The sequence below is a fragment of the Ursus maritimus genome, unplaced genomic scaffold (genome assembly GCF_017311325.1).
Source record: "Ursus maritimus isolate PB19 unplaced genomic scaffold, ASM1731132v1 scaffold_4, whole genome shotgun sequence".
Taxonomy (NCBI): domain Eukaryota; kingdom Metazoa; phylum Chordata; class Mammalia; order Carnivora; family Ursidae; genus Ursus; species Ursus maritimus.
The window spans coordinates 77,692,119-77,715,367 of record NW_024426552.1 but is presented as its reverse complement, the minus strand read 5'-3'; the positions used below and the strand labels follow the sequence as shown (position 1 = coordinate 77,715,367).

At 42.5% G+C, this 23,249-nt stretch overlaps 1 protein-coding gene and 1 non-coding gene across 2 annotated transcripts in view; both read right to left on the bottom strand.

The window, feature by feature from the left end:
• Nucleotides 1-23,249, bottom strand: part of ETV5 (ETS variant transcription factor 5) — a 56,861-nt gene that overhangs the window by 32,475 nt on the left and 1,137 nt on the right. Inside the window, 4 exon segments of the mRNA XM_040621480.1 lie at nt 20,447-20,497; nt 20,591-20,638; nt 20,769-20,856; nt 20,991-21,109. Of these exon segments, the coding sequence (XP_040477414.1) occupies nt 20,447-20,497; nt 20,591-20,638; nt 20,769-20,856; nt 20,991-21,035 (232 nt within the window). The 5' untranslated portion in view covers nt 21,036-21,109.
• Nucleotides 3,123-3,229, bottom strand: LOC121100578. Its single transcript, XR_005832327.1, has one exon. It is a non-coding gene; the product is annotated as a U6 spliceosomal RNA (small nuclear RNA).

Below are 23,249 nucleotides of genomic sequence, written 5' to 3'. Positions count from 1 at the left end.
GCTCAGCTCTCCAAAGGGACTGCTGGGCCAGAGGATGTGTGAAGGAACCTAATTATGGCATGCATTAGTCAGAGATAGTGGTGTATTTAAAGCAGGAACTTAGAAGCCCAAGGAATGCTCCTTGCTTTCAGTCTGTTCCCTCCTTTGTAAAATGAGATATGTGATGCTGCCTTGAGAAATACAGAAAATGGCACAGCACCTTGCAGATGGTGCTATGATGTTGTGTAATTATACACTGTGCTTTCAAAAATAGAGTATTTAACTTCGCACAGGCAACTTCCTCAACGATGACAGAGACCTAGGACTACAAAGCATGGCAACGGATTGGAAAGAAAAAAGGTCATGAACTCCCGAGGAAGCTGGAAAAGAAATGCCAAAAAAGTTGACTATGGAAGTTGATAAACATTTTCTACAATTAGAAATTTTGAGTTTAAGCTCAGTTATAGAAAATGGACCCATGACAATAATGGTGCCCCGACAATAATCCCCACTGAATATAGACCACCTTTGTTGTCATAAAGATATCATTCATTCATCTATTCACCCACTCGCTGAGCATCTTCTATGGGCCAGGCATCCTGGAGATGCTGGGGACAGGATGGTATGCCCAACAGCCATGGCCCTTTCTTCATGGCATGCACAAGTTCGTAAGGAATCTTTTAGCAGCATCTCCTAGATGCACTTACAGTTAGACCAGGGCCTCACAGTTCACTTCATTCAGGCCCCTACATTTATAAGGACCGTGAGGCCTAAAGGAATTAAAGTAATTGCTAAAGGCCTTGGAGCTGCTATTAGAGGGGACAGAAAGCAAGTCCTTCTGTCATTTCAGTAATCTACTGCACTGACAGAAATGGGAAACATTTCACTCACCCACTTTGTACACTAAAAATAGAGGACATAAACCTTTTTTTTTTTTCAACAAAAACAACAAAAATATCACATTACACCTGGTTGAGAGAAAGTACTCTAGAACAAAGAAAAAAAATGAATGAGAACTAAGACCTCTGGAAAAGAACAAGGTAGATAGACAAGAAAGAGGCAGCCAGACAGACCCCCTAGAATTTACTTTGTGACAAGTTGCTCTTACATACACTATTTTAGTCCATCTTCCCAACCCAATGAGAAAGCTACTTCTTGTATCCCCTTTTCATAGGATAGAAAACCCAGGCTCAAAAAGGTAAGTGACCTGGCACAGTCTCATATCTGTAAGTGGGCAAGATTCCTACCTAAACAGCATTTAGTGATTCTATCGTATTGCCTCCTGAGAGAACCCGAGAGAAAAAGACTAAATTAAAAAGGTATTAAAAGAAATGGGGAAAGAGACGGAAAAGAAAGACAACACCAGAGGAGAGAGTGGAAGAATATTTTGCCAGTTCCCAGGGTCTGAACCCTCATGTTTATTCTGCCCTCTCTGGCTGGAGGCATATCTGATATACCTGCATCCATTCAACTCACACCTTTCCTGTCCCTAGGCCACCCAAACGCCCAGGATTCCTCCTTCACTCACTCCTACTGGCAGCCAACATCTCTTGACTCCAGTAGCCTTTACTTCATATCAGTCCTTGCCTCCCATTCTACCCAAAAGTCTCATCCTCCCATCTAGAATCCAGCTGACCAATATTTTCTGCTTATTAAGATAGCTACAGGAGTTTGAAGACCTGGTATCTTCCACAGCCAGTCACTGACTGGCCAGATCCCACATTATTGCCATGGATACCATCTCTCTTCCCAAATGCTCTGCCTCCCCTGAAAGTGCTTCTAGACAATTCCCTCTCAATGCCACCTGTGAGGTAAGAACATTTTGAGTGAGCAGTCTGATTCCTACTGAACTTCAAGAACTCTGTTAAGGATCCATATATAAATATATATGAGTCTCTGCTTGTCAGGGATAGGAAAGACAAGGATGCCTGTCTGACCAGATTTAAGTCCATATCTGTGGATGTGTACCACAAAGTACAATATATTGCTTTGTAGACCACCATAACACCATTTTAAATCTAGATACTATGTTCAGAGATCAATCAACTTAACTTTATAGTTGGTTTTCTCATTAGGGAACACCCTGGGAGATTTTTCTGACACAGTGATCAAAAATCAGGCCTGAGGGATGCCTGGGTGCCTCAGTCGGTTAAGTGTCTGCTGTTGCCTCAGGGCATGATCCCAGGGTCCTGGGATCAAGTCCTGGATTGGGCTCCTTGCTCAGCAGGGAACCTGCTTTTCCGTCTCCCTCTGTCTGCTGTTCCCCCTGCTTGTGCTCTCTCTCTATCAAATAAATAAATAATTTTTAAAAATCAGGCCTGATCCTGGCCAATGCAATAAGTCAAGAAAAATAAATAAAAGGCAAATGGATTAGGAAGGAAGAAATATAAATGTCATTATTCAAAGATGGCCTGATTTGGTATGTAGAAAATATAAAAGTATCCTCAAAATATAGGAATCAATAAGTTAATTTACCAAGATCAATGGCTACAAGCCTAATATAAAAAAGAACTATTTCTGTATACATGTGAAATTTAAAAAATAAATTTACAATAGCAACAAATAATATCAAATACCTAGGAACACATCTAACAAAAGACATGTAAGATGCCTAAACAGAAAACTACAAAACACAAGAAAATTAAAGAACTCTCAATATATGGAAAGACAGATCATGTTCATGGGTTAGAAAGCTTAACATTATGGAGATATCAATTCTTCCCAAATTTATCTATAGACTCAGTGTAACCCCAAACTAAATTTCAGCACTATACAGAAATGAACATAAAGAAATTACAATTACATTGGCCAACATGGAATGTCACTAATATGGTGAGTAAAAGCCAGACAAAAAAGAGTACATACTATCTAAGTCCATTTATGTAACATTCAAAAGGACGGGAAACTAATATACGGTGTTTAAAGCCAGATTGGAGGCTACCCTGAGGGTAGTGCCTGTCCAGGGGACACACGGAGTCTTCTTGTACTTTGATAAGTTCTGGATCTTGATCTACATGCTTGCACAGTTTGTCAAGCTGTACTTTTATAATTGCTATACATTGTATTAATTAAGTTTCTCTTTTTTTATATTAAGTTTTTTATTTTAATTCCAGTATTGTTAAAATATACAGTGTTATTTTAGGAAAAATATGGAACGCTTCACAAATTTGTGTGTCATCCTTGCTCAGGAGCCAGGCTAATCTTCTCTGTATCGTTCCAATTTTAGTATATGTGCTACTGAAGGGAGCACGAGTTTCGAGCCCTGTTGAACAGCACCATTGAGTTAATGCTTATTAAGATTTCTCAAAGTTTAGAAAATCTTTCTTCTGTGATGGTATAGAAATGGTCTTCCAAAGAAATAACTCAATTGTTTTGAAATAGAAAAAACAGACAAACTGGCCCATTCAAGAGAAATAATAATTCCCTCTGCTGACAAAATCTGTTTCCTGCCCACAAGTACAGGCTTGTGGACTCTGTCCAAGGCAGCTCCCCCATGCCAGTGCTGGCAGTGAACTTCACTATTACAGCACATACGATTGAAACAAAGGAAAACACTTTTGTTGAATTTTATGATGAACACAGTTTGATTTAAAAGGAATTTTTTTTTTTTTTTACTAAGACAAAACCCACCTCCTCTAATAAGGCTTTCCTTTGGTGTTCCCATAATCACCAAAGTTTTCAATTTGCCACTGACTTTGTTGTGAATACATTTAACATTTATGTAGTTGCTGAGTGTTAAAGAAATTGCTGATCAGTGACACTGCAGTCTGAGGGCGAGAAAGACTAAGCCCGTTGTTATTTCTACCGCTTCACACACAGGCTTTGCCTACTTTCCCTGGTGATCGTTGATCAGGCTGTGTTTTGGTGTTTTCCTCCTCCCCTCTTCAGTTTCAGTACCTTCACCTGGAGCGGACTCATCTTTCCCAAATCAGCAGTGCAGGCCTGCCCTGGGGGGAGGAACTTATTTGGTCACACTCGACAGCCACGACCTTACTTCACATGGAAAGTTGTGTCTCATGACAGAAGTTGACCAGAACACCAACACCTGCCTCCAAATGGCATGTCCATGAGGCTATGTCTTGGGTGGCCAGTCTATGTCTCTAGAGCCTCTCACAGCACTTCTGAATGTGGAATATATGTAGTCATGGTCAGAGACTTCTCAAGATTCTAGAGTCGTAATCCTACTGTGAAGGTCTCTATTCTTGAGCTTTACTATTCCTTTTGCCTCAGCTTTGGGCACTGTTCCTCTCTTAGGCCACTACCATCTCACCTCATTTCCTTCCATAGTAAGGAAATATGTACTGTTTAGTTTGGGGGGGGGGCGGGAGAGCCTGAGACATCTGCCCATACTGTTCTTTGGTTATGGCAGTGAGTAGAGCATGAGGAGAGAAGGCAGGGGGAAAAACCGTCAAGCAGAAGGACATGTGATATAAATCTGATGCTGGCAAAATAGAACCAAAGAAACCACCCAGAAAGAGCAGGTGTGACCTCTCCTCACACACCCTGAACTTGTCAGAGTGCCCCACTAGCAAAGACCAGAGGGCTTGAGGTCACCAGATGTAGTGTCCCTTGGGACCTGTGGTTTGAAGAGCACAGTAAAGCCAATATGAGTACTTTTCAATATACTCCTGCTTTCCTTAGCTTTGGCCTTTTTTGGACAAATTTTGGGACAAAGTTCAAAGAGCCAATTAGTAAGAAGAAAGAGATAGAATGAGGCTTATTTTTTAAGTTCTACCATATTACCAGAAGAGGTCAGAAATAGGTCTTTATTTTAGGGCTGAGTAGATTAAAAATTCATTTCAAGCATAAAATATATTCCTAATGTCTCAATATTCTCTGTAATTGCTATAGCAGTACTAGTGAATGACAAGGACAGGAGATAATACTCTGTTCTGGGAACCAAGAAGGTTCAAGGGAGATAAAGTAAGTGGATAGGTTTTGGCACTTAAAAAGAGCATCTGGAAAAGGAGATGCCTTGTGGATTTCCAAACCAAATAAGAAACATGCTCAGACCCATTTGAACAGTTAACATTAATTCTGCCTGGCAACAGTTTCCAAAAATAAAGATTTGAAATGTTATCAAACGTAGTTAGGGGGCACAAGTTCTAAAAGCAGAATTGGAGGAGGTATGGGAGAACGCACTGCTTTCTTTAATATCTGACACGGCTAACCCTGCTAAGCATAAATTTAAAAACTGAATATAGTGAAAAAATCATCTATAAATAGTAAAATCAAATATTTAGTAAGCTGTGCTAAAAAAATTTTAATGATTCCCTCAAAAGCCCTCTCCTCAAACATGTGCAAACTATCTCCGACCCAAATATCTCCATTTAACTCACTCTCTTCTTTTATACTAGTATTTTAAGGTCAAAGCAATAACATGGATATAAGAGTAAGGGAATCAGCAACCTAGGACATTTCTGGGCCTAAGGCCAGCATTTTTGTGTGGTGTTTGCATTTCTATGTATCCTTTAAAAATGTACCCCCAGGGGCACCTGAGTGGCTCTGTCAGTTGAGCATCCAACTCTTGGTTTTGGCTCAGGTCCTGATCTCTCATGAGATTGAGCCCTGCGTTGGGCTCTATGCTTAGCATGGAATCTGCTTCAGATTCTCTCTCCCTCTCCCTCTCCTTTTGCTCATCCCCCTACTTGTATATACTCACACCTGTGTTCTCTTTCTTTCAAAGAAATAAAATCTTAAAGAAAAATGTATCCCCCCAAAAGTCAACAACTACAAAACAACTGTCTAGGACCCTTCAAAAAAGGTTATGGGGGAAAAAAGGAGAATGTGTTGTAAAGAAGATAAAAGAGACAACAATAAATGCAATATGGGATTCTTAATGGAATCCTAGATCAAAAACATTATTAATATCAGCTATAAAAGGCACTCGAGGGACAACTGGGGAATTCTGAATATTACTGTATAAAAGTTAATTTTCCTAGGCTATATATTGTACCCTTAATCTTTGGAGATGCACACTAAAATATTTAGGGATGAAATATCATGTCTGCAACTTGCTTTTGAATGGTTCAGAAAGAAAAAAAATAATCTATACACAGAGAAATGAAGCAAATGTAGGAATATGTTTTAAAAAGCAATCAATAAGGGGGTGCCTGGGTGGCTTAGTCAGTTGAGTGTCCTACTCTTGATTTCGGTTCAGGCCATGTTCTCAGGGTCAGGAGATCAAGCCCTATGTTGGGTTCCATGCTCAGTGGGAAGTCTGTTTGGGATTCTCTCTTTCTCAGCACCTCCGACCCCCCCACTCTCTCTCTTTCTTTAATAAATAAATCTTTTAAATAAAAATAAATCAATAAGACAGATATTATATTCCATCTCCTCTAAGATACTTGGAGGAAAAAAAAAAAGCCTTTATCTCATGGTTGACTAACAGGTCAAAAGTAGATGTACTAAGAACTTCAAAACCATGCATTTACACATGAAAAAAGTCACTCCTGGCCCATTACTAATTTAGAAGGATACTATCCTGTTTATCCTTTACCATGTTTGGATAATACTGCCCCGGGAACTAAAATTATACAAAGACAAATGTTGGTCACATTCTAACATCTAAGCCAGTGGTTCTCAAATACTTTTTTGGCCCTGGTTCACTTAGAAAGGAGAAAGGAACACCCAAGAGAGGGCAAATGAAAATCATCACTGCTGTCATCATGACTATGGACCATGGCCACCTGTAATTACCATTGCCTGGGTAAAAAGACGGTTATTACATAAGTACAAAATATTAACAAAAGTGAAATCTATTAGTAATTCCACATATATGTCAATACACATATAACAGAAACTAAAACATATGCCCAACTCAAGACCACAAAGCATTCTTGGGAAAAGATGAATGTCTACCCCTTGTAAATATATGTGCACCGCAGGTTGAGAACATCACTAGAACAGTTGGACAACTCCTTAGATTCTATGCCCAGAGTCCTCAAGAGGACACAATGTAGTCATCACCAATCTGTGAAGGTTGGCAGAATGAAAAAGAATTAAAGTCCTCTTCCTTAAGGTTCTCCTTTGTTCTCTTCCTTTCTAAGCAGCTGGTTTGGCTCCTTCTGTCCATAAAGGCTGAGCAGAGCCAGGAGAAGCAGCTTGAAATGGGTGGCCTTGGCTTTTGGTGCTCTGAGCCTTAGGGAAAAAAGGCACAAGAGTTTCTGAAGGCCTCAACTGGACCAACCTAGCTTACCTGGCTAGATCAGAGAGGAATGCGGACTAACGCCCTAAGCTGTGTTTTAAAAGTTTGTTGGCTTGGAGAATCCCCAGTGCGTTTATGTTTTGGGAATCAAGGATGGCGGTAGGACTCAGGTGTGGAATCAAGGCTCTCTACACAACTCATGGGAGATACGACAAACATCTGGAGCAGCCGTACGTAGGTGAGCATACACACAGGGACCAAGAGTTCAGGGCAGACTCTCTCTGCGATCTCTGCGAGAATAGCTGCATCTGTCCTGGGCAAAGTCCTACACGAAGAAAGCAAGGCTTCCTCCCTGGGATAGAATTTGGTATCAGTAGGTACAAGGAAAATTCTCTTTAGGATTGGCATGGTGGCAATATTCAGGATTTCAGATTGGTGATTAATCATGGTGGTGGTGGTGGGGTTATGGTGTTGATTACTCCAGGTTATTTTTTCCTACTTGTCCTGTTGCTAGTCGGGGACCAAAGGGCTGAGTATCATTACCCTGGTGGTGTATTTTTGGGCCCCAGGGTACAGAATCAACCATGAGGTAGCAGAATTCATCAGTTAACAATTCTAGAAGCCCTTCCTATATGGCCCATATTATCTTCTGTACAATAAATATCCCAAGAGCCAAATCAGGAACTGATAAAGCTAGTTCCCAGAACATCTGGCTTCAGGAATCAGATTTCTTCTACGCAGTGGGGAAAACCTACAGTCAGCAAAAGAGAGGCTTCAGGAATTAGTGTATGGACAAAAACCAAAACGAAACAAAACCCACTCTATTTTTTATGATTTAGAGCTAGAAACTTGGGGTAATATAATAAGCTCAAGAAAAAAAGACTTTGACCTTGCTATCATGACACGGACTAGGGGAAAAGACAGATCCAACAAATAGGGTTGGGGTTACACTGGTATTCGGAATGGACCAATCCAAAAGTGAGATTCAAGTCTTCTGACCATGCATGAACATGACCGGGAAATACCAGAGTGAAAGAATAACCAGGGAAACCGGAGCCAGGTCCTGCTCAAGGAAAGAGGTGAGGGAAGAAGATACCTTTTTCTGCCCATAAGATAGATGAGTTTATACCAAGTATTTGGAAATCAAGAGCTGGCAACTTTTTTGGGGATGCAAGCCCAGGGATCACGTTGGTGAGCTCCTATGAAACATGAGAGGCACTTACTTGAAAGGTGGTGTGGAGACTGTATCTCCAGAGAGCCCACTCTCAATTCACGAAGGGAGTGGCAGAAAAACAGGGTTAGTGGGGACATCAGAAGATTACTCCAGACTTCTGAAAATGGCAACCCAGGGGTCTTGAATACAAGAGTTAGAAATTAAAGGGAAGAAAAGAAGCTTAGAAAAGCACTGGCCCCACTTTGAAAATGTATAAATAGCATTACTGGAGAGCGGTACCTGAAATATCTCTAAGTGGCCACCTGCAAGGGCAGCAGAATGCCTCCCAGGATACAGGAATGAGAGTTATTGATAGGATTTCTCCCACCTGGGTTTTAAATTAGACAATGGAATTGATACCACGAAGCAGTTACAACCATGAAGCCATGCTCTGTAAGCCTCTTGCATCTTCTGTTTACCTTAGACAAGTCTAAATCTCTGCTATGGCCTGGAGCTGACAGCGACATGGGTCTAGGTCGGGCCATAGATACATACTGAGCTCGCAGAGCGTGGCTTTCTCTGGGGACATGCTGGCTGTATGCAGGACTGCCATTGGATTGACGACAAGATCCCACAGTGCTCACACTGGCTCTGGAAAGTAGTGTTTCTAAATTTTGTCTCGTAGAGGGCCGGTGTTAGGGCATTTTATGCCCTTACTACTCCCTGGAATGTGGAATATATGGTATGAGGCAGATTCAACAACAGAGAAATCCAGCTTCAAAGATGCCAGAGCACATCTGCAGTTCCAGCTCAAGGGGCCCCCAGGAGGAAGCTTCTGTTAGACACCCCCCTCCCCCAACGAAGCCCTTCTGGCAAGGGTAACAAGCAGGAAAAGATAAAAAACGGTGGTTTCACACTTACAAAAGCATTTACATTTCTCTGTGATTGACCTGACAAGGGGTTATACTTTACAGGAAAGGGCTTTATGGGGGGGGGGGGTATTCTTATTCTGCTGGTATCATATTATTTGAACTATAATGTTTATATCATCCAGTGACTTCATGGAATGGGGAGGGGAATGGGATGATTTGGAGGTTTGCCTCTGCCAGGCTCAGCTCAATGATTACAACATCCATGACAAATTTCCTCCCTCCCCTCCCCCCTCGTCCCCTGTCTCTTCCAGCAATGGCAGCAGCTGGCTGGCAGAACTAGCACATGGTATCCCAGAATCAAATCACCAGCTGAAATACGATGGGCCAAAAGATGAAAAACTCAATTTTGCCCATGAAAATCAGTTTGGGAGGTTGTTGTGTAACGCACCACTGTAAGTTGGGGTGGGATAGTATCATGCAAGCTGACCACTCAGAATACTGGAGGGGCACCTGCCTCCAGAGGGGGCTCAAAGCTCCCCCTACCTCTTTACTCCCCCTCCAGAAAGGAGAAAATGTGATCCAAGCCAAGGATGTCAACCAGGTTCTAAAGGAGAGACAGTGGGGGTGGGGGGAGGAGATAGCTTTCACTAGGAAGAGCCAAGGTGGTCCTCAAGGCTATTTGCCTCTTCTGTTGCAAGAGGCTGGAAGCTGCTCCCTGCCTCCAAAGGCTGAGTGGACCCTGGGAAGAGCTCAGGGTAACAACAGGCCTGTTGTAGGCCTTAGGAGCAAGAGTCCTCACGGGCTGACCTATGGTTCAGTGGCAAGTGTGCCAGGGTAAGAAAGTTGGCTGGTCACGTCTTTCCTTGGTCATCAAGTAGGAGGACCAGTTGCTAAATAGAATTTGGGATACTGACCTTGCCCTTTCTTTAAACTCTATCAGCACTAACAATAATGACACAGGTGATTTTTGAAGGTTTCTATTCTAAGTCTGGCTAAAATAGAAGGAAAGAGATTCTTTGTATGGCTCCTCCTTAAAAGAAATGGTCGTGTTAGTAAGAGGACCCACTCTGGATGTAGGTCCTGAGTCAGGGATGTCCTGCCTCACAGAAGGGGAACCGTGGGTAAGAACAAGCTCTATCCCAGAATAGCTCCCTCTTGTTCTCGGTACAAAATCGCAAATCTTTCAAGTAGTCATTTCCAAATAGAAAACCTCAAATCAGGAAGAAAATTTAATGCCAATGGTAGCAGAGAGGTGTGTTTTTGTTTGTTTGTTTGTTTTTTGGGGTTTTTTTTGACCCAGATGAACTAGTTTCAGATTTACTTCAAGTTCACACTCTCCACACCTCAGTATTATTTTTGAAATGGCTTGGATCTGTGCAGTTTCTTTTCTTCAAAGAACTCTTTTGTCCTAACAACTTAGGATTATTACTTTAGAATTTGAAAATGGGAACCCAGAGGCCTTAAATAGAAGAGTTAGAAATTAAAGAGAGGACAAGCTTTGAAAAGAACCGGCCCCATGTTGATGGAGGTGGGGCTTGTGTATTAATTGAGATGGGGCTCTTCTACAAAAATATTTTGTACAGAACGAATATATCTAATTGCATCCATGTGTCACATCCCCAAATTTGTGGGCGATTGGAGAAACCAGAGCAAGTCAAGTAAAAGGCTTGTGCGAGTGTACAGAGCTGACTCAGAGGAGAGTCAAGATAAAAATAAGTGGCTCCTCTGGCTTTGAATGAACCGCCCCATTTTGACTACCACCGGGTGGGGCTTTTTAGACCCACAGCCTGGAGAGCTGGTTTCCACCTGGGGAGTTTGGTTACTTTCAAGCTTAAGAGACTAGTAGGATGAAACGGTGACTGACTGGCCTGCTTACCCCAAAAGGAAAATCTGAGCATTATTCATACTAATTCCTTTCCTGGGGCAGCTGTTCAAAGAATTTTCATATTCAACTTTAACCAATATGATAGACAACTATTTGTTTGATTTTCACTTGTGAGAAACAGGTCTACAGAGAGCCTTTGCAGGAGAGACGACGGGATGGCTTCTTCTTCTACTGTGGGCCTTACGTCAACCACAGATTTTACCGTGAAGGGCTGCCCACAGGGGGAACACACTGTCAAGGAAAGGGGGAACAGGGCGTTTTTCCTGAATGGGAAAAAAAATGCAAAACTAAATCTTCTTTAACATCCTTCCTATAATTTATTCCCAGTTTACGTGATCCTCATCCTGAACCAGCATGAAAGAAAAGTGTTAATGATACTTGAAACAGGACTTAAGCACTGTGGAAAATTTTATCTTTGACTTCAAACTTGATCTGACAGGAGAAAATCCAAACTCTAGAGAAATTAGGGAAATCAGCTTCTCTGAGAACCATTCCTCTATTTATGGCCCTCCTTCTCCTAAAAGCAGAAACTCGGCAAATGTGTCAAGGGTGTCTACACCGTGACTTGTTCTCCAGCACATGCAGCCTTACTGGGAAACATAGCATTAGCTGCACGAAGTCTAAATGCAGCCTATGAAGACTTGGCTTGTGTATGTGCTTAAAGGAGGGATCAGAAAATGAGAACTCGTCCTATTTTTTTCCTATTTATCTCTAAGGTCTTCCCAAGGACTCTCAGAACTCTGGTTTTGAGATCCTCTGCTTCTCTGAGCAGGTAGAAGCTGGTGTTGGGGGCTGTTGAAAGATGGGGTGGGAAGGGAACCTGACAGAAACGTGGAACGTAAAATACACTCACCAAGTGCTGACACGTGCAGAGCTCAGTGCTAGGGCTGCAGCAGACAGAAACAGAACACAGGGGTTCTCTGCTTTTGGAGAGATTGTTTCCTGTTTTAACAAGAATGTAAATCAGGAAGCTGGGACGAAGTTTAGTACTTGTCAAAAGAGATGACATTAAAGCCCTCTGTGGCTCTCTCCTTATTCCTCAAGAAAGATTCCATGGAGAGGGAAAGGAATGAAAAAGGAGTTGAGGGGCAGAAATCTTCTGACCTGAGGAACCCCTCAAGCACAGGGAAGCGATCACTACACTAAGTTATTCCCCCCATTAAGATTCTGATTAGGACACTTGGGGTAGGCGGTCCAGGATCAAGGTCCTTACTGTGGGCGGGGCAGCCCCCATAGAAGAACATCCCCTTCTTGGATTCTACCTTTTCTATGGGAAAAGTATAAAGGACCCCCATTAAGTGCCCTTCCAGGCAGTCACAAAGCCTCTCCAGGCACTCAGCTGAAAAGTGTTTCTGGAAGCTGAAGTCCTCCTCAGCCCCTCTGGAAAAGCACAAATGTCAGCATCCTCTTACACAGCTGATATCTAGCGTTACCTCCTGAGAGTTTCAAACTCTCACGAAAGGACAATCTGCCCAGACCTGTTCTTTTTTTAATAGGGAAAGGAAGACATTCTTGCAGGCCCAATTTATAGCAAAGGAAATATTTCAGGAAAAAAAAACAAAACACCTTATAGCGAAACATAAATGCAAAGAGCCTCATTTCAGGTGTGAGCTCTCAAAAGAGCTCTTTAAAACCTTGAGGAAGCTGTACTGAATCAGTGAATCAGTATTATTAAGTTTTGTTTTGTTTTTTGACTGTCCTTTTCATGCTCATCCCACGGCCCTGGTCTAGCCCACACGGCCCCTTCGGGGTGTGTCTGTGAGCTGTTGGCCAAGACAGTGGAGGATGTTTCCAGTGGGTGTGACGGAGGCGAGCGTACCCCTAGGACCTGGCCTTATCTGGGGTGAGGAGGCCGCTCTGGTTTGGGGGCTGCTCAGAGGCCGGGTTCCTTCTGGTACTTCCTGGGACGTTCATTTGAGGAGGCAAGGCATTTGCTGAGTGCCCGGCGGAAGGGTCACAGCCAGAGCGAGGCTCCCCCGTAGCTGAGTAACAGTCTGGGAAGTATCATTTTAAAATGACATGTATCCGACCACAGTGGGAAATTAAACAGGACAGAGAAGGCCAAGGAATAGGGAAATTACAGCTTTGTCATTCCCAAGTCAAAATGTAAGCCTAACCAAGAGGTCTCTGCGCGGCGGCAAACACCCGCTCCTAGGCCTGGAGCTCCTAGGCCTGGAGTCGAGGCTGGAGCTTGCAGGGGAAGAGCAGGCAGGAATCTTCCAAGGGAGCTAAAGCCACAGCCCCATGGCAAGCGGGAGATAAAAGGGTCATATCCTCAGATCAAGTCTCAACACCTCTCTCTCCAGGGAAGCTAAACCACCCTCTTCTATTAGCCGCCCCTTTAGACAGCTCCGGTAAAACGGGAGGAAAAAAACGGGGGGTGGCCTCACTGGTCAGTAGCAGCCCTACCCCAGAAGCCCAGACCATCCGCCTGGCACTGGCAGGGTTAAAGCCAGCACTTAAAAGGAAACTGGAACCCCATTAAGCCCAGGCTCATTAAGCCCAGGCTCGGAGAACAGGGAGCAGCAGGGAAGCCAAAGGAAACTAATTTTGGAGGTTCTCCAAGCTGCCAATCACAAGCATATTTCTAACAGTCCCAGTGTTGTTTGAGTTGGTTGTTTTTCCACAGGCTGCACAATAGGGTCTGGTTATTCATTGAAAAAGTCTGCAAGGGAGCCCCGCCCTCCATTCACAACCAATTTGGAATGCTCCATTCAGGCAAGAGGGGGACTCAGCAGCTCAGCTCGCTGGGGCAGACGGAGCAGAGCCCAGCTGTCGCCACAGGGACTCTTGCTCGCCCAGTGCGCTGTGTTTATGTAAGAAATTCAGACACTGCAGGCGCCTGCCTGCTCTGCACCCTCCCAGAGATTCAGATGGACAAGACCCGGCTGAAATCTGCAAGGATGCGCCAGTCCTCTCCAAGCAAGGTCGGCAAGTGCCCTCTGGCAAAAAAGGCAAAAAGCAAACTATCCTGTGCTGCCTGGTTTGGAATCTGACTGTAGCTACCAGCTGAGAGAAAAAGACTTCACTGGTATTTCTCCTGCCCCCAGGCAAGCTGGTTTGCATTAGAGGACAGCTCTCTAAGGAAGTCAGCCTTTCCAGACTCCTTGCTTTTCCATTCACTGCCAATAGCTACATGGGGGGAGCCACCTGGCATCCTCCCCAAGGGAGAGGGTCTCCAGAGACACTACTAGATTCTCTGGCTGCAGCGGGAGGGGAGAGTGCGAGCTACCTATTATGAACAGCTTCACAGTTCCTTTACTGGCTTCACATCCGGCTTGAAAGGTTTATAATCCCACCCTACCCCCCCACCCCCGCCCATGCCCATGAGACATCAAAAGGGAAGAGCGTGGATATCTTGGGGTTGGCGGGTGAAATCTACTCCAAGGACAACGCAAAGTACAAGGCTAAAAACTGGTTTGGTTTCTTAGAGATTTTTTTCAAATCTTCAATAATTACCCTGAAGATCTGATGAAGCCAGTCTGACAGCCAGAGTTTATTTCAAGAAACGCATACTACTTTGTGAAAATCAAATCCTGAAGATAAACTAGCTCTTGGGTTGTTTCCTTTTTTCATAACATATTTGGCTATTTTCAAATATCTTCTATTTACCTCTTCTCAGTGCCTGCACCGCCTCCACCCCCCCAACACTAGTGAACTCAGATGGCCACACAGGAAGCGTTTCTCTATAGCTTTTCTGACTGCAGAATCTCCATGCAATGCCTTGGCTGCTCTGCAGACCAGTGGCAAACTCCTGGCCTCTTGGTAGCTAGATCTTATCCTGCTCCCTGGAGTCTTTGTGCCCTGGACTGCAACTTTCCACCGATGCTTCCTCATTCTGGGCAGAGGAGCCCCCTTTATTTGCTTTGTGGGGGCTCTTCTCTCTAAGAAGAGCTGCTACTCCCCTGCCAAGCCTAAAGGAGTACTTACATTGTGGTTACGGACACACACACACACACACACACTCTCTCTCTCTCTCTCATAGGCGCCCACCCGCATATACACTAGGGACCTAGTATTTTGCCCCTCCTTTAAGCTGAGCCTCTTAGAGGGCTGGGACAATGATAGAAACTGACGACCAAAGCCTCCGTTAAATGAGCTTGATGAGTTCACAAAATGAATTTTTAAAAAAGCAACCTAATCCGGTCCTGGCATCAGCATGCCTGGCGCCAGTCCAAGAGCTGGGAGCTGCAGCATGACAAGACTCTGAGCTCCTTGGATTCCAAGTGGAGACGCACACTGTGCCAGGGCACAGATGGGGCCCAAGCTGCCTCAAGGGCAGCCATGTGCCTGAGAGGGGGCTGTCCGCTTCGGAGGCTGGACGTACTTTACCACCATTAGAACTCGAGTAACATGTGGACGGTACAGTCTCTTGGTAGAGACACACGCCCCCAAGCCCACCACCACGAACATTTTTTCTGAGACTGAAATGAAAACAATGATTCTCCTAGCTGGTAGAAATGGCAGATAATACAAATCCTCAGCTTTCTCGGGCCACCCATGTCTTAATCTTATGAAAGTAAAGAATGCTGAAAACAGGGTAGATGGTAATTTCTGGAGTGATACCAGGATTTTGTTACCTCTGGAATCTACATAAGTGATAGGCTGGGGGCAGACACACATGCAATTCCCCAAGTTCTTGCCAAACACAAAGGACTGGAAAGGTTACTGGGGTTTTATTAGAGGGCTAAGAGCAGAAAGACATCAAAGAGGAAGAGAAAAATTCATTGTTTTTAATAAGCCCAACTGAATTAAAGTTAGAGAAAATAGATTTTGTGCGAACATATGGCTCTCTTAAATAAACGGGGACTGTAGGTCTTGGATCCTTAAGAGTCCTGGTCTAAGGATCTTGGAGGCTATCAAAACAGGAAGGATTTCAAGTCACTTAGCACCCTCTCAGTGGTAAGGTAGTGGGCTAACAAAGACTTTGAAAGATACACTGTAGCCTGGAGTCAAATGACCCCCGCCCCCCAGCTCTTAGCAGCACTCCTCTGTCTTCTCCTATCTTCAGAACTTCTGGCTCTCAAAAAGGACAAACTGATAGCCTGGACTCCCTCACATCTCTCATTTTCCAAGTGCCTACAGTTACTTTCCTACCTTCCAAACAAAAAGACTTTGGGACCATCTTTTCAAATAGAAATGGTCCAAGACACAGAGCAAGTAACCTTAGAGTTTTGCTCCAAACTGGGCCCCAAATGATGTGCCCTCTCCAAAAGGAAGGCTCTGCCTCTACTCTGTCAACTTCATGTGTAGATTAAAAAAAAAAAAAAAAAAGGTGAGTTGAATAATCTCATATTAAAACAGGATTAAGATCAATGTGTTTTAGGCTCAAGGGCTGCCGTAACGGTTAGTTCTATTTCCCGAGCCACCTATTACAATGTATTTATGAAAAGTCAATTTTATCAGTTAATTAGCCGGTCCTTAGGAAATTACTAGTACTTCCTCCAATCGGCCCATTCTTTTTGAAACAGAGATCTAAAAAAGAACACTTCAAGGGGAAAATAAGGTCATTTGGATTTTCAAACAGTTCTCTAAATTATATTAGCTATGGAGGCCATGGTTTTAAAACAAGATTTTTATCATGCCTTTTCCCCAGTGTAAAATAATTTTGTTATCCAAGATGCTGACAGGTAAATTTTCACAATATCACAACTGAAACAAATGAGTGAGATTAAAAGAAAATTAGAACTGAAATCTGCATTTAAAAAATGCTATTTATATATTCTAAAAGCTAGTAATACCCTTAAGTGCCAAGTCAGTCCAGAAAAATTAATGTAAGCTCCCCTTCCCCAAACCTAAGCACTTTGAGTTCCAGTCTTATCCATGGTTTTGATTTGTAGTTAATTCTATGAAAATGTAAAGTAAAAATGTATGCACATCTAACCACTGACCCAGATTTCCAGGTTTGTAGCTCTGTATTAATACACATATTTAGCTATACACACATTTATACGGATATATATACATACACATATTTATATTATACAAGATACACAGTTTTATCTGTATGTACACTAGTATGTCTTATAGGAAAGATGTCCGTTTTATAATTTTTGTTTCATAGGTCTCTTCCAAATTCTAGATGGAAAAACTCGAAGCACCAAATATTTAAGAAGTTTTTCAGGATCATGGAATGAAGAGAACTGAGGTGTCAAACTGGGTGGTCAACAGTCTCCCTAAGTCCTTCCTGAGGGCTGGCTCTAGGTTTTTGAAATCATGAGGGAAAGCCTGGGCCACACCTGCACGTGCCAGTACCCCTGGCTCTACAGCTCCGTGAAAGCTTCTTTAAGGATAATATTTTATAATTTCTTTTTCTCATTTCACCTAACCCCTCACATTTGCCCCAAACCACCAGTCAGTCTCTCCAGTTACCTGGACCTTATATTATCTCCCCTGTAAAATGAAGGGGTTGGGAAGACTATCTCTACAAGGGACCTGCAGCCCAAACAATCTGGGATCTTCAAGGTTACTTCTCAGGACCAGGGGACAATGGTGGGCACTGGCCGAACCCCTACGTCTATAGGTCGTACTTTCTGTTGCCTTGAATTTGACCTTTAAGAGTTTCCAGATGGGGGGATACTTTGCTAATGTCTGTATTTGTGAGATAAGGTGAAGTCTATATAGCTAGAAGTAAGCTGGGCGTTTCTATAAGACTTATAAGAACAATGGTTTCATTTATTCAAATCACACTTCTGGATAGATGCCTATGGGTAGGAACCCAAATCTGGAAAACTTACAAAATATAATCTCTTTAGAAGTTGAGCTCATGGCACTTACTGAAAAAAGTAAGTTATGATCTTCAAAACTGACATTCTAAAGTAAAAATTACATTACTTAGTATTTCTTTTTCTCAAAATCACACACACACACACACACACACACACACACACACACTCTCTGCCTCTGCACCGACCCCCCCCCCACAAATACACACAGGAAAATTAATCAAATCATTAAAAGGACAGATTATAATCAGTGTGGCAGGCCACAAAAGAATATTTGTTACAAATGCTTTTGCTACTACAGGGAAAAGGTTTGCTTTCCTGGGCAAGTGCAAGTTTGGTTTACAGTTCATTGATTGGCTGATTCAAATCAACTCATAAGGTTTTATTAAATTTGAATGAGTTTCTTCCCCTCCCCTGGAATAATCATGGGCTCTTCCAGAAGGTGACTGCAGTGAAAGCTGATCCTCAATCCAAGGCTGAGAGATGTGCTCAGAGAAGGCTGCCCAGCCCCCGGCGTTGCCAGCCCCCGGCGCTGCCAGCTCCCATGCATTTACAGTGCCCGTCACAACTGCAGTCCAACCAGTCACACATAACAGTAAGGATGAACGGCTCAGGAACATACCACCCCATACCTGCACTCTTACTTAACCTCTCAGGCAAGTTGATCTCCTCCTTCTTAAAGCTCCATCCCCCGAAATTGGAGTCAGAGAAGGGGAAAGAATTATTAAAACACTTTTTGAGGCTACTCAACCATCTGTTTTATCCTTAAAGGACAGAAAAGCTCAGCCTTAAGAAGTTAAAGCAAAAAGCAAACAAAGTAAAAAACACATCACACTTGGTAAGCAGAAAGATCTCTCAAAGCATCTCCATTTTAGAGTAGGTATTGCAATTTAATGAAAGAATTTAGCACATTCTATTGGCTGAATGGGAATTATTTCTAAAGAGCCAAAACACATTTATTGATTCCTTCACATTAGCCTATTCCTGCAGATAAACATCTCTCCAAATATAAATCTTGTTTACTGACATCTTTCTCGAAAGAGCATACCTTTGCTTCAGCACATGAAATCAATTTGAATGCAATCATCTCAACTTCCTTTTAACTCTTTGGGTTACAGAGAAACAAACAAAAGTGTCATAAAAGCATTTCAAAGAACTTCTGCCAAGAAAGCCACCTCCCAAACAGACTGCAGTTTATGCTGCTCTGAGCAGGAACGGGAAAGGCTGGGCCAAATTGTCAACACAGAACAAAGTGGGATTACAAATCCCGTCTTTTATCTTGCAACACACACACACACACACACACACACACACACAGACGCACACAAGCACACACGATATTTGGGTTATCTTTATTTAGCCTTTTAGTGGCAAGCTTCCCAATCACTTGAAAGCAATCAAAGGGCAATAATTAACATGCATTTACTTTCCTATAGAAAAACCATAGCAAGCTGGGACATTGCTAAGGTAACTATGCACTTGCGGGTTGCAGTTCATTCCCTTTTAAAGCTTCATGGCATTGTGCCTTGAACAGGACGTCTATCATTAAAGAATGTTTAGCTGGTACCTCTGGTCTTTCATCTAATGACTTAGAACAGCCAGCTTTTACTTAGATACAAAGATACCCTTTCTCCCCTGTGGCATTTACACATATAAACACACGCACACACGCACACACACACACACGCCCAAGATGAAACAAAGCTGGGAAGAATTTGTTGGTGCAAAATGAGAAATCGAATCCTTGCCTGGCTCAGGTGCTTGCTATTATAAACTATGACTAAGAGACATGAATTTCTCTATGATGCAACTCTCAAGAGAGGCAGCGTTTTCTCCAGGCCTCTCTTAAACCTGCTCACTCGCCAGTGACTAATGCTCTCTAGAGCTGCCCTGTGCTGCTCACATTTCATCAGCCGGCTTTGTCCTTGATAGCTCTGCCTGGACCATAAAAGCTCCCAAACCTGTTGAGGACAGCCCGGAAAGATCAGTGCAAAGTTAACCATGCCTTTGCCAGCACCGAGAGCCATCTTTTGAGCTTCCCACTGCATTTCTTAACTCAATGATAGGTGCGCTTAATGACCATTTGAAGAATAAGTTTTTACTCCTCTCTGAAAGATAAAGTCCTGACAACTACACGAAAAATAAGAGTAAATCAGGTCACACTGTGACCACCCTGTGTCAACTTAGAAGTAGAAACAAAATTGACATGTTGGGTGAAGCCACAATTAACTGGAATCTTCCATTAACTATTTTCTGCACCTTTAAAAGAGAAAAAAATGTCAGACTCATGATCTGCATCAAGGACTTAATTTATAAAACAAACAAACAAAAAAACACTGTAAAATAAGGTCTGGTTAATGGATGTTAAGTCCAACATCTTATATATATAATGTCAATTGATTAATAATTTTGAGCTTGAAGCCTCACACATTCTTAGGCAAAAAGAAATTTAGGATGAAATTATGTTCAGTAAATCTTACCTGCAATAGAATAAAAGCATTTTAGAAATAACTCCAATAAGGAATGAAACAAAAGTTTTGAGGGTTAACTTTGAATTATTAAAAGAAATAAATGCATTCCACTGTCCAAATATGCTGGCAACTGCTGAAAAGAGTCTTCCAGACATGGATGTTCCAAGACCAAACGTTTTCAGAACAAATGTGCCACCATCAGAAAGGTACTTACAGTTATCAGACTGGAAATCTGGGACAAACTGTTCATCATCAGGAACTTGTGCTGGAAAAGAGATTTTTATTTTAGACCTTTAAGTCTTATTAAAAAGCGCAGTAGAATGTTTTATATGGAAAATCGGACAGCCAAGAAACTTGCCTTCAGCTAACCAAGCCTCTTGAAGTTGACTGAGATCCTGAAACAATTCTGGAATTGAAAACAGAAGACACCAGAATGAGACCTCTTGTGCTGGGGAGAACAGGGAGAATGAGTCTGCATGCAGCTCTCACAGGGAGCCATTTGAAGAAGCCACAAACCAAAGGGAAAGTTTCACTACCTTCGGAATCATGGGCCAGATCTGTGTCCAAAAACTTCCTCTTTCTGTCAATCACAGGCCGCCCTCTACATTCCTCTGATCGAGATTTCTGAAAGGGGCCAAAAGACAGTGGAGGCTCAAGGGTAATAAAGGGGACAAAGGGGGTTGTGCCACTGAACCAATAAGGAGAAGACTCATATTCGAAGAAGGAGAACAAAACAAACCAAAGCCACATAAACTTACCCCTGGGACCATAAAAGGGACTTGCTGATCATAAAACCCATCCATGGTGCTTCCAATGCCTCGAATATCACTTTGAAAGGTTTCAGCATTGAGTAATTTCAGAGGGGAATGGGGTCCTCCTGTAATATGAATTTGGGAGATTTTAACTGAGAGGGGGTAAAGAAGAGAAATGAAGTAATTTTTACGGCTCTTTCTTTAGGGCCTGTGCAAAATCACTACTTTCTCTGAGGTACTTAAAGCCCACTCAGGTGTAAGCTTTACAGACTAAAGGTGTGCTTGATTAAGGGCATCAAAAGTTCATAGTGTACTTAGTGTCAAATGCATTTACCTAGCTGGCCGCCCTTGTCCTTCCCTCTCTCTCTAATCATTAACATCATAAGTTTGCTAGTATCTGTTCCCTATAAAAACCAAAACCAAAACCCTTATTTTCATTATAAGAGGGTGATTTCAAGATTCTCTCCAATAGAAGATTCTCCAGGGCATTTGTAATGCTAGGTTTCTTTTTTTTTAGGAGATAATTTAATTTTTGACAGTACAGTGACAGGAAGTAGAGAAAATGGGTTTAAGCATTCCAAATTATTGGCAATTAAGAATTTGACATACATAGTGTTTCTAAAAGTAGTTTGTAGGTCAGTGGTAAGACACCATATATAGTTCCAGAAATATATTGATCAGAGATATACTCACCTTCACACAACACTCTTTTAAAACCTAATTCTTCTGTTCAAACAGACGTAGTGTCTGTAATGTCACAAATATTCCTATGGCAACTTACAGAGATATATCTGTGATATCACCAACTTCTAAAGTAAATAAAATAGCCATGAAAAGTAATATAGATCAAGGAAACTAAATTTCATCACACAGATTTTAAATGCATCTCTACCAAAGATCTTTAAAAAGTATTAAAAGCAAAAGATCTATGTAAAGAAAATTCAGTTTGTTTCTTATAGTGAATTCAATTTTCCCCAAACTTAACAACAACAAAAATAATTAAACTTGTTTCGGCAGTGTCAAGTCTTGGGGCTAGGAGGACAGGTTGAGGGTCAAAATGGTAAGGAGGGAACATTTTCTAATTTGGGAGGAATAAAGTAACAATTTTAGGAAGGTACCATCTTCCTGAACCCTTTGTTTCACTCTCCAAATAGAAATGCATTTAAATCAACAAAATGGATAAAACAGTAATTTCATTTACCCCAGCTCTAAACAAAGCAAAATGCTTAAGGATAATTCCTTTTGTTTACTTTGTATACAAATTTTATATAGAGAACTTTTTCTCAGTGGGCAATTCCACCCAACTTGTTTTTCTTAAGTGAGCAGGATACAAGAAAACCCTTCATGGTCAACCTCCTCTCAACACTCTGGCCCAACTAGTCAGAAAATTTCAAAGTCAAAGAGAAAGAGGGAGAGGAGCAAAACTGCACACAGTCCATAATTTCCTAGAAAAACACTCCCGCTAGCTTGCCTGCATGCCTTCCAAACGGCGCTAAACATTCAGAATAAAGCCTCTTTCTCAAATGTCACCAACCCGTATACAAAATCTGAGAAACGTCGGCATTGAGTTGAGGCCGTGAAAATGAGTCCTCTGTAGACTTCAAAATCTGTCAGATTAAATCGTGACCTTAGAAATTCTGTCAGTGTCTATGGGGGAAAGGGACAACGGGGAAGAGATCGGAGGGGGACATATTTCTGAGCCTCACGATGAAATACGTTGCAAAAGACTTCACCACGAAGAGCAAAAATACCTTTTAAAAATGAAATAAAAGAAAGAAGCTGCCATACGCGAACCAGAAAGAGGCATCGAGGATTTTCAAAGCGGCTTGCTCAGAGTTCAAGGGCTAGGAAAATCTTGTTCAAAGTATAATTTTTTTTAAAGCCTTAAGGGAGTTTAAACCACTTCCTTTGTGGTCCCCCCTTCCCGGTGCCCCCAGGAAAACTTTAACGCGGCGCAGCGGCGCGATCGAGGCCCCTCCCCCGCGGCGCGCAGCGGGCCTGGTTTTATGAATGGGAGAGCGAGCCGCGGCCGCCACATCAGGTAAAGGCTGTAACTGGATCCCTCGCGCTGGGCCCCATTCACAAAACAAGACACACTTCCACCCAATTCCCAGCCTTCCCCATTCATGAAAACTCCTTCAGATGCGCCCCCGCCCCCACTTCCAACGCACGCCCAGCCTCCGACGCAGGCCCCTCACCCCCAGCGATTTCGGAAGAAAGCTCAATGCTTCATTCACAAAAAGGCAAAGAAAAAAAAAAAAAAAA